The 12,227-nt window shown below is 38.3% G+C and overlaps 2 protein-coding genes across 4 annotated transcripts in view; one reads left to right on the forward strand and one right to left on the reverse strand.

Moving 5' to 3' along the window:
• Positions 1-530: 530 nt before the first annotated feature.
• On the forward strand, positions 531-7,569 carry LOC135107606 (G kinase-anchoring protein 1-like). Of its 2 annotated transcripts, none has more exons than XM_064017638.1 (7): positions 531-778; positions 3,201-3,356; positions 3,952-4,149; positions 4,732-4,884; positions 5,809-5,949; positions 6,480-6,647; positions 7,361-7,569. In XM_064017638.1, the coding sequence occupies exons 1-7, from the start codon at positions 587-589 to the stop codon at positions 7,400-7,402; spliced, it is 1,050 nt and encodes a 349-aa protein (XP_063873708.1). In that variant the 5' UTR covers positions 531-586; the 3' UTR covers positions 7,403-7,569. The 2 variants fall into 2 exon arrangements, with proteins under 2 accessions (XP_063873708.1, XP_063873709.1); XM_064017639.1 differs by having other exon boundaries at positions 3,204-3,356; positions 7,361-7,489.
• Positions 7,570-9,102: 1,533 nt separating this feature from the next.
• Positions 9,103-12,227, reverse strand: part of LOC135107604 (uncharacterized) — an 8,086-nt gene continuing 4,961 nt past the window's right edge. For both annotated transcript variants that reach the window (XM_064017636.1, XM_064017637.1), the window contains exon 3: positions 9,103-12,227. This exon is cut by the window's right edge and continues 61 nt beyond it. In XM_064017636.1, coding sequence (XP_063873706.1) covers positions 10,294-12,227 — 1,934 coding nt within the window. In that variant the 3' untranslated portion in view covers positions 9,103-10,293.

Raw genomic sequence — 12,227 nt, forward strand, 5'->3', positions numbered from 1 at the left:
AAGAAAAAAAAGTTAAAAACCTAGGAGTGGCACCATTAGTCCCAAGAACGATTTTGGATTATGGTCCCGATGTCTCCTGCTGTTAATTAGTATAAAAGAGCTCTCATATCTGAAAATTTAGCTCAAATTCAGATAAAGTTTTCATTGCTTCTATAGAGTGCCCAAAGGGTATATAATCCTTCTTATTATACTTCCATCCTACCTAAATTGGAAAGGCTACCAGTTTTCGACCCCCTTTTCCTTGTGGTACTGTTTAGGCATCATTCAATTGCAATTAATTCAAAATAAATTAAATTTAGTCCTTTCTCATCTCAAATAAAAGAGAGCTGTTGTTAAGACGGAGTACAATGAAATCCTCCCACCCCTTTATGGATTCGGCTCACGTGGTTGCATGATTCTTTCTTTCAATGACCTTAGGAATAAAAACAATTTGTATATAATATTTAAAAGTTATTCAATAATTTACACAATAGCATAAAGATAGAGAATACTAGAAAGCGAAGAACAGCAGTATTAGCTAGCCGATGAAAGAGTGAGGCCGAGACAGAGACAGACTGACCATCACACCATCACCCTCATCTCAACCATGGCAGGACGTGTGGGATTCGCCGTACTGGGCAACGACGTGGACCTAGACGAGCGAGCAGGGAAGAAGAAAGGCGACAAGAACAAACCCAAGAATGATGAGGTTAACAAAAAGGCGGCTGGAAACAAGCTGCCCAATAAGAAGAAGAAGCCTGCTGCCGCTGCTGCTGCTGCTGCTGCTGCTGAGTCAGGGGTGTGTGTCAGTGTGTGTGTGTGTTTGTGTGGTGGGGACTGTTACCTTAGCTGTATTTAGGTGTCCTATGGGCTTGAATTAAGATGTAGGTGGTGGCTCGTGACTTAGCACCTGTGGTATATCCTGACCTTTTAACCGTCTCCTTGCTTAATTCTCTTAATCACATACAACTTTTCAGTCTCTTACTTTTGTACTAAACTCTTTTAGCTAGTCTCCCAATTCCCTTTTAATTTTTTACGGGATCAAAATTATGTATAATACTATTACACATTAAAATTAGTATTAGAATAAATAGTTATATCTAGTTACATTACCATTAGACATGTTGCAAAATTGTTATTGCACCCACAAAATACAATTAGACACGAGTACTGATCTAGATTAATGTCAACCTTGCATACATAGTTGAAATTTTTCTTTTGCTCTTTTCATGGTAAATTTTTAGTAGTGCACCTGTCTAACAATTTCTACATTTCTTTGGTAGATTTTGATGTATTTTTAATGAATCTAATAACCCTTTCCATTGCAAATAAATTTTTTTTATTCCCCCCACACACATATAAACCAATGATTTGCAACAAAAACCAGCAGGGATTCATCTCAAAAACACCCAGATCTACCAGAAAAATGTATTTTTGTCCTCACACATGACATTAAAAAAGACATAGCTTAACTAAACCTAACCTAATGAAATCTAACCTAACCAAACCTAACCTAACTAGACCTAACCTAATCCAGCCTAACTAAACCTAACCTAATCTAATCTAACCAAACCAAACCTACCTTATTGGTCTTCTGGTACTTCCTCATCACTGGTGTCCTGAGTGGAAAGAACTGAAGGTAGCTAAGCTTCATTATTGCTGTGAAATTTTCTTATCACCTCAGAGTAATCGCACTCACAGCCACCCCACTGAACCATCTTCCAAGACTGATTCAAAATCAACCTCCTTTCTTCTGTCTCACAAAATACACCCTATATATTGGCTGATTTTTTTTTTTCTTCTTTTTTTATCGATTGACATTGTTACACACATGCACTGATGAAATCCCCTCCTCCACCACCCATTCCTTCTGTACCCTGCTTCCCCTCCTCTACCCTCTCTTCCTTCCCATTCCTCCTGATACTCCCTGCAGACCATCATGGCATGAGGTAATGTAGGTAGGCAGAGGAAACAATAAACTTGACGAAAATTACTGTCTCAGGAATGAACGATTTGCGGAGGTAAAGATATACACCACTGTGTTATATATGACCCAAATACTTCACCAAGACCAATTTTTTTTTTTGGCCATGTTATGGGTGCACATGTATAATAATACCCTTTTCATTGTGTGTATTATACAGTACAGTGGAATCTTGGTTCTCGAACCTAATTAGCTTTTGAATGCTGTCCAAAATCCGAAATGTTTGAAAGCAAACTATTTTCCCCATAGGAATCAATGTAAAATAGATTAATCCATTCTCAGACACCAGTCCACAATGTCTTAGCAGGTAATGACCAATGCTTCCATTGCTAAGATGGCCACTCCACAACATCTACAGCTTAGAAATTTTTTATCCAGAAAGGATGTATTGAATGAACTTAATGACACAGAACTCATCAAAAGATACTGTTTAGACCATGGAGGCATTCTCTTTGTCACTGATCAAGTGAGGGAAGCCTTATCTGTAAGGCCTCCCTCACTTGACACAGAGAGGAGCAACCCACTCACTGCCAAAATGAAGGTGATCATAATACTTAGACATCTCACTGCTGGGAAAAGCTATTGGGAAAATGCAGTTCTGCAGTAGTGATGGCATTGTGGGTCATAGAGAGAACCACAGGAGGCTTGGGATTACTTCTGAGTGCCAAATCTTGTTGGTTTACATTGAAGAACTTCTGTGGGATCACATGTAACTTATTTCAAAGGTTGAGTTACTGTTTTACCCTCTGTATCTCCTCCAAATATATAAAAACAAAGAAAATATTTATAGAACTATAAGTTAGTAATAAATGGGAGCTTTTGCTACATCTTGTAGTATTTGAAGTCAAGCAACTTTGTTCGAAAACTGAAACATGGTACAGCAACCGAAGCAGTTATGAATTAAAATTTTTATTCACAAACCGAATTGTTCAGAAAGGGAGAAATTTGGTAACCAAGGTTCCATTGTACTTTGTTACTAATAGCTGGAAGTCACTCTTCAAGATATTAATATTTGATTATATGAAACCATGCCAAAAGTTCGTAGAGTCCAGCAAAGAAGGTATATCTGAATTGTCTTGGGCCACAAAGGGTTATAAGCCCTGCAGTGCTTAGTTGCTTCACAAGGTTGAAGAAGCGTGCCCCAGAGAGTTAAAAGTTAGGCTAGATTAAAATTAAGTTTGATTCATGTCCCATTTTTTTTTATCAGAAATCACTAATCTTTCCTCTAATTTTCCAGCAGCAGCAGCAGCATGGGCATGCCAAAAATAAAGGCAAGAAAAAATGTGGGAAACCTGCAGATGGTGTAAATGGAAATGATAAAGAAGTGCAAGCAAAATGTAATGAACAAACAAACTCTCGGCTAGATGATGAGTGGCAACGGAGAGATGATGAGGCAAGCAACACCATCTTTTGTGGTTCTTAACATATCTAAGCTTCAGTTGACCATGAATAATGTATTATGATGATCACAGTACATCCACTTACTTTGGATTGATTTAATTTAATTCACTGTTTTCTTGTACTTTTTAATATTAGTTGATAGGAGGGTATGAGTAGGGAGTAGCAGTGGAGAATGAATTATGTCGGATATGGTAATGTAACTTGAAGTATAAATGTGTATTGTGAGGATGCTCTTGACTGTATATATTATTTGTATTTAGTTATATGTATCATCCAGAATATACTGTTACCTGATATTTTCTTATCAGGGAGTTGGTTAACACAGACCATATTCAGTCTGATAGCTTAGTTGAAATGAGTCATGCACTTGGTATTTCCTAAGACATTATACAGATTTTAGGTAACAATATTATAGAAGACCCTTGCAGTTCAACCTGTACAAGTATGGTATGTGAAGATCTCTTGTATTACTTCTGAAGGATGAATTGATTTCTGTACTTTTTTTTTTCAATTCTGTATAAACATGGCAAGTAGGAAGACTTGCACATGTATTAAGGTACTCAAAAGATTGAAATTTTATTTTTCAGTTTGTTCGCGATGAGAATGAACGGTCCTTACGAGAAGCCATGATGCTGTCCAAATTAGACTTTGAAGAAAAGAAAGACTTTTATGCACAAATGAAGAAGGAGCAGCAAGAAGATCATAAAGGAGGAAAAGGAAAAAAGAAGAAAGACAAGCCACTAACAATGAGTTTAGACCAATTCAACAGCCTCCGTCCAGACCAGGTATGGCAAACAAGTGAACAAGACCATAATTACCTATGGATAATGGAAGTAGTTAGGGTAAACTGGTTTTATATTTTAATAAAGTATACCAGTGTGCCAAATATGAGTAGCATGCTGTATGAGTAGTGTCAGCAAAATATGTGGTCCATACATTTCGTCCTCTTCTAAAGCCACACTGCCTTCACAAATCACTCCTATCCTCTGTAACTCTGTTAATCAACACCTTATCTACAACAGCCATGATTTTCACCAAAATATTCATACTTATCAGTGTGATGCATATATCTTTTAATTATTTATTTATTTTATTTTATTTTATTTATTTTTACTTTGAGAGCAATATCCAAAATACTGGTATCCCCAAAACTCATATTCACTGTCCTTACCCGTATAATTATTATTATTATTATTATTAATTATTTTTATTATATATATATATATATATATATATATATATATATATATATATATATATATATATATATATATATATATATATATTTTTTTTTTTTACCTAGATCTTCCATCAGTTGTTCATTACATTGAGTGCGTGTGTTATAATGATGATGTAAATGTTCACAGCTGACTGGGAGACATGAACCTGAGGAGGCAGAAAGAATTCCTATGGAACCAATACAAGGTGAAGAGAAGTTTTTTGAAAATATAGAGGAGGCAGCAAGAAAAACTCTGGAGAGGGAAAGTAGGCATGAGAACTACAAGGTTACAGCAGGGCAGGTAATGATATTTCAACTTTTAGGCTTACTGTCATTTCAGCCTGTAATCAAGTCAAAAGAAATGGTCACACTCTATAAATCATGACATTAACACACATCATTGTTGCCATAATCATCATTTTATGTAATGGCCTTATTTTCCCTTATGAGGTTGGCTTATGGGTCTCCCATTTCTGTAGTTGACAGTTTCTTCCTTAATGTTTCACTTATCTTTCTCCATATGTCATCAGGTTTCTTTGGCCTTCCCATTGGTCTCCTTCTAAGCACTTCCAAATCAAATTCATTTTTACTGCTGACATGCTCATACCTATTCAGTCTACATCACATCCTCCTCTCCACACCTCATCACCTCCTGTTTCAGATGCCTAATGTATCCTGACTTCTGACACTAATGCTATAGTTTTATTTCATTTTAACTTTGCAAGTTAAATTTGACACTTAGGAGGAAGTGGCAAGCTGCATTTTTACCTATTTTATAATTTTTATTTTTTTATTTATTTTTCTTCCTAAATTGATAACATGTAAGGTTCATAAGCCAAAATAAGACCATGGCATTTGGAAGTCAGTATTTGTAGTGTACGATGTCTTCCTTTGTGTTGACTGTAGACTGAGTTTGTAAACATCAAGAATACAACATGTTATGTTGCTATTTCACATATAATTTTTGATTGGAAACTGAGTAAAGTTAGTGGCATTATGGTGTGATTTATAGAATGCATAAACATTATAGAGTTGTAAGGAAAAGGTTCCTTATATATATGTTGTAGAATTGAATTAGAACACAGTAAATGTCAACCCTCCCTATCAGAGAAGGGCTTCCAGAGGAGGAAAAATAAGAGCCTCAAACAAAATGATGATGATAGTGGCATTAAATACCAACAAGGCATCAAAATCAATGCATCTAAATACTAATACTCCTTTACAGTTTAATCAAACACTACGTGCCTCCCAGTATGAAGCAGAATTAGAGAAGAGGGACTTTGAAATCCAAGCTCTAAGGTTAGAAGTTGATTCCTTGAAGGATGACCTCAAGTTGGTCAAAGGTAGAAATAAAAAGTTATGCGAGGTAAGATCTGTATGTTGTGTATTTTATTATTGACAGATGAAGCAGTGGTACATTCATGGTCAGAATATACCAGATTCATTTCCATAATTTCTAGCATTTTCCTTCAATCTGTCTGTTTTCCATATCTCATATAGAGCTAAACTACTGCTTTCTCTTAGTTGCTGCCTTTGAGAGTTTTGTTTAGAAATGTCCTGCAGCTGTTGAACTCCTAAGTGTTGTCACATTGTTCATAAATTATATTATTACAGCATATATTCCTCAGTTCACATTTGATTGTGTGTTTAAGATAGGATTGGAAGGTTACATCCATAGATATTAGCTTGAATTCTAGCAGATTATGGATAAATTTCATCATATTCATCTTAAAAAAAAAAAAAAAAAAATCAGGACTCGCTACATTGAATTGAATTTGTAGAGGTCAGATTCATAATGATGTTCAAGTGAATTTGGCATTAGTGATGTTGAATGCAGGTTTCTAGATGTTTTGATCCATCACATCAAATCATTAATGTGAAACCCTTAATTTACAGGTAATATCAGCATCTGAAATGAAGAGTAAAGCAGAACTTGTAGTGGAATTGGATAAGATGACCAAAGTACGAGATGAACTAACTCAAGAAGTCTTAAATCTATCAGCACAGTTAGAGCAAGAGAGATCTAAGGTCAATATGCTTACTCTTGATGTTAAGAAGGCTCATGTAAGTATTTTGGTTAATTTCCTCTCTCTCTCTCTCTCTCTCTCTCTCTCTCTCTCTCTCTCTCTCTCTCTCTCTCTCTCTCTCTCTCTCTCTCTCTCTCTCTCTCTCTCTCTCTCTCTCTCTCTCTCTCTCTCTCTCTCTCTCTCTCTCTCTCTCTCTCTCTCTCTCTCTCTCTCTCTCTCTCTCTCTCTCTCTCTCTCTCTCTCTCTCTCTCTCTCTCTCTCTCTCTCTCTCTCTCTCTCTCAAATACTCCCACATTTGTTGAAAGCAGAACATTTGACATAGGTAACTTTGTTTAGATGATATTGGTCTTCATTGTAAACTAGACACTTCCTATACTGCCCCTTGACTTTCCACAAAATCATCTCTCCCACACCTACCTTTGTGTGAAAGAAAAAACTATTGAAATACCTTGTAATAGCAATAAGATGTCAGTTCATATTATTTAATTCATAGTGACTTAGAACAAATGATTAGCTTGACTGAATTGAAAGAGGCAGCGAGTTGGGGTGGAGAAGAGAAAACAAACATGTTTCCATCTTCATTGTCATTTCATTTAACATCCTCATTTTCCCTTATGAGCCTCTCCCATTTCCTTGTATTCGTAGATGAACTCTTCCCTGATGTTCTTCCTTCTCATGTATTTCACATGCTGCCTTACATTTTCACAATGACTAATGCTTCATTTTTTTCTTTTTTTCTTTTCTTTTCAGGGTAAAAAGAAGCAAAATGCAGAAGCAGGACACAAGGAATGAGTTAATTATATTGCTTCTGTAAACATTCATGTGATGACAACTTTTGTAACATGAAGTTCTCAAATAAAATTATTATTGTTAGGGGTTTGATGGAAATTTTTTAGTAAAGGACAGTCTATTTATAAGAAGTACAAATAAATGTAAGATCATTTGATTTCTAAGAAAAATTGAGAGGTTTATATTTTTAAATCATATAATGGAATTAGCGAAGTTTTCAACGTGATATCAATGTTATAGCTAATAATGAATAGCAAGATAAAATGTTCTGTTGAAACATTTACGAAGTCCAAGTTATTTATGTTCTCCTGATTGGTTCTGAAGTGAACATAATATAATTTAGAAAGCCAATAGGCACCAGACCTCAAGGAATCACTTTTCATGACATAATCCCATCACTAGCACTACCACAATCACTCGCGATTCTATTCTGCTTACTTTGCGTTACTGCTGCAGAGTGACAGGTTATGCTGCAGTGTGGGAAAACCTTGCTGTTGTTTAGTGTGTGGGCTGAGCAGTGCAGTGTGTCTGGTGGCAGTGGTGAGACTGATCTCTCCTTATGATTTCATCATTAACAGTCATTATTGTTATCATTATTGTAATTATTTTTATTATTATTGTTATTATTGTTATTATTATTATTATTATTATTATTATTATTCTTATTATTCTTATTATTATTATTATTATTATTGCTTTATATTAAACTGTAAAATTCTTCATATCGAGAATTTTATTGGATTTTTAAAACTTACTTATGATTTACTTTTTCTTTTATTTGGATTCTTTTGTTCTGCTTATTGTTTTGATGCCATCCCACATGAATGGATAATGGCTTATTGTAAAAAAGAAAAAGAAATATTATCACTGTTATCACTGGCTTGGTCATATAGTGATTAGTCTACTTGGCTCACAACAGATGATGAAAGCTGCAAATGTTCCAAAACATTTGAATTATTCTCTCATAAGGACCATTTTGAAAGACCACAGAGTTGAGTAGACTGGTTCTCATGGGTGTTTTCCCATGAGTGATGCAAAATCATTGTTAAACTATTCATTAGAGTTATGAAAATGCCTTTGAGAACCTCAGGAATTTCTACAAGAGCTAGTTGAAAGTAGCTGAGATAAGGTACCAATACAGTTGGGAGAAAAGACAGTCTCAGGGTTTGAATGCTTAGCTAAGCAAATTCCAAGTAACTGGTCAAGCTGTTCTTCAACACTGAGGCTTTCTTGATCCAGGAGACATGGATGTCATATAGATATAAGCCAAGAAGTTATAGCAACTGTCTAACAAGATTACGGGACAACAATCGTCCACGTGTGTGTGTGTGTGTGTGTGTGTGTGTGTGTGTGTGTGTGTGTGTGTTATCTAGTTCTAGTTTACACAGCTGATCCTTTGATGCTGCTTCTATTAACTGTTCTAGTCTATTCTAACTTTTTTTTTCGTGTGTGTGTTTATTTGAGCTTCTCTTCAACTTTTCTTGTGTTCTTTTCAAATACCCAGCATCTGTCCCTACAATAAGAGATCTTTTATTATTTTTTTTTCCACCTCAATCATACCAATTTATTATACACAATTATTTCTCCATCTCCCTTATTTCTTGTGGGTCAACTAATTTGCTTTTACATTAATGTCTATTGCTTCTGCATCTCCAAATTGTTTAACACACTAATCTTCACTTTGGAAGAGTAAAATTTCAAAGCTTTATAAGAATATGTATTTTCTCATATTTTGATGTACAGTATATCTTGCATTCTTGCCTGCACTTCATCCCAGCACTGATAAAACTATGAGCCTTCAGCAACATCACTATGTATGTGTGCAATTGTTACAGGGATGAAGGCTGAATATTTGAAAGGACACAACTAAAAAGTTGAAAAATGGAAGATATTTGAAAAGAAAAAAAGTACAGCTTTCCCCATACAAGTATGGCCTGAGTGGGAGTAAAGGGGGACTGCACTGGTAAAGAAATAAGCAAGAGAAGTAGATGCATAAAAGTAAATAATAATTCAATAGGTATCTATGAGACAATATTTTTTATACACACAAACATACAAACACACACCTCTTTACCTTGATCATTATTGCAGTTTTTTCAGAACATGAGCAATATAAATAAGAAAGTTAATGTTCATTGCTACTTTATGGCATCTCTGTGGTGCAGTAGCTAGCATGCCTGGCTACAGATCTGTGGATCCACCCTAGCAATTGGCACACATCTCACCCCAGGGATTCTACCAAACCTTCCTTGGCTCACCCCAACTACAGATCCTTTCCCTGATTTGGTCAATAAATGGGTATCTGGAGAAGGTAAACTGGAAATCTGGATGTTACAGGGGTGAGGCACATCATCTGTCACAGGTCAAAGGCCAATGAGATAAAAGTGAGCACTGAGGACGAGCAGATTTAGCATATGTCCCAAACTTTACCTTTTGCTGATGTAATTACCATAATACCCTTGTGTTTGTTCTTGTTGTTTCAAGTTGCTATCATGAGAATTTTTCTTGAATATAATTTTTACCTGTATGTACAGTACATGCATAGTTTATTCATACATGCATGCTTATGTGAGTCCTTGTGATGAAGCCAGGCCATGATAAATGCCAGGAAAGGGATGGCAAAGAAACACATTCAAGAAACAATTCCTTCCCAAAAATATAGAATATTTATGACACCTAGTGAAACAGGATGATGGATCTCACACCAAAAACTTTATATGAATAAAAAAACTGTGTGTGTCAATCAATGGCTACAGTATAGTCACACAAACAATAACAGATCTCAAAACCATGGTTCCGTGTAATAAGATAAAACTAAAAAAGTGGTTGAGATGGACTAGACTGTTTTACAAGGGGAAGACAGGGAGGAAGAATGACACGATGGAAGTGTTCGTTCACAGTGTTGGTAAAGATGATGAAGGTGATGAAGCAGGTGTTGAAGGATGAGGGGAGGTAGCAATTTGTGTAGGATTATGAGTAGAGACAGGGTTAGGATTTGGGGTAATGCTTAATTTAGGTGGAATCCCTGTGATACGAGGAGGATACAGTGGGCCAGGGAAGCGTGGACCGTACTGTGGCCCAAAATAAGGTGGCAATGGAGGTCTGTAGGGTTGTGGTGAAGGCTCTCCATAAGAGGGTGCTGGTGTGTATGGGACAGGAAGAGACAGTGGGTAAGATGGTGCTGTGGGTGGGTGAGGATGTGATGGTTTAGGGGCAAGGGAATAGGACAGAGGGAATGGGCGTGTGGTGGGACGGGTGGTGGAATGAGTGTCTGATGAGGCTGTGGTGGAAGGCTTGTATGTTGTGGGTTGTGGTGAAGGAGTGGTTGGGGAGACTGTAGAGGAAGGTTCGTATGTTGATAAGGGTTCCTCCTCAGCTGGTGTAGGGAAGAACGTGGAGACAGGAGGAGAAGAAGGTCTATTTGGTTTATAGCTGGTCACCTCAGGAAGCTTGAGTGGATGATGAGTGCTTGAAGGAGTGGCAGTTGTGGGGCCAGGGAAGACTGAATTATTGTCTGAGTAAGTGGAAGTGGTGGTGAGAGGTGGACGTTGGGGTCTGTAGGTTGTCACTTCCAGCACTTTGTCCGGGTGTGGGGTGGACGAATACCCGTAGTGAGGTTGTGAAGATTGGTGTGGTCTTCCTGAAGGCACTACATGAGGTGGTGGTGGAAAACTGGGCAAGGAGATTGAATATGGATCATAAGAAGAGGCTTCCTTAGGGGGCAGGTAAGATGTTGGAGTGGAGGATGGAGGGACATAAGTATCATCAGGTTCTGATGGATGGGGCACCGAGTGTTTGGGAGGTGGTTCCTTTGTTGGTTTGGGGAGGTAGGACAGGTGTTCTGGGAGGTAAGAATCCTCCTCTTCTGAAGCAGGAAGATAGGAGGATGATGGGGGTTTAGGGAGATAAGAAGATGGGGCTTCTGGGAGATAAGAATCCTCCTCTTCCTCCTCCTCTTCAGACACGGGAAGGTAGGAGGAGGGCGGAGGTTTGGGGAGGTAGGAATCCTCCTCTTCCTCTTCCTCTCCTGATGCAGGAAGGTAGGAGGAGGATGGGGTTTCTGGTAGGTAGGAATCCTCTCCTGAAGTAGGAAGGTAGGAAGAAGATGGTGGTTTAGGGAGGTAAGAATTCTCTTCTGAAACAGGGAGGTAAGAGGATAATGGTGGTTTAGGGAGGTAGGATGATGGGGGTTCTGGGAGATAATCCTCCTCCTCCTCCTCTGACACAGGAAGGTAGGAGGAGGATGGAGGCACAGGGAGATAGGAATCCTCCTCCTCTTCTGACACAGGAAGGTAGGAAGAGGAAGGGGTCTCCGGAAGGTGGGAACTGTCCTCCTCAGACGCAGGAAGGTAGGAAGACTGGGGTTCCGGAAGGTAGGAATTGTTTTCCTCAGACGCAGGAAGGTAGGAAGACGGGGGTTCCGGAAGGTAGGAATCCTCTTCTGATGCAGGAATGTAAGAAGACGGAGGCTGAGGAAGGTAGGTGTCCTTTGGTGCAGGAATGTAGGAAGACGGAGGCTCAGGCAGGTAGGAATGTTGAGAAGAATGATATCTAGGGTCGTTGGGTCGTGTGCGGGGACGCTTGTGTACTCTGGGTCGCCGCTGTCTGCCTCTGTGCCTGGAACGGCCGCGTGGACGGTACTTTCCTGCCTTGGGAGCGTACTTGAGAGCACTGTTGACTTCTACAGGTGGTGCAGCTGGCTCGTATGACACCTTAGCTCGGTAACCATTCTCGTCTGCTACATACGAAACCACCTGGATGCGGCCATCTGGCAGACTGACACGGTACTCGCCTTGCGTGGTGTCCCCTGACCGCTCCTCCTTGTGGC

Source organism: Scylla paramamosain, chromosome 15, assembly GCF_035594125.1.
Source record: "Scylla paramamosain isolate STU-SP2022 chromosome 15, ASM3559412v1, whole genome shotgun sequence".
NCBI lineage: Eukaryota > Metazoa > Arthropoda > Malacostraca > Decapoda > Portunidae > Scylla > Scylla paramamosain.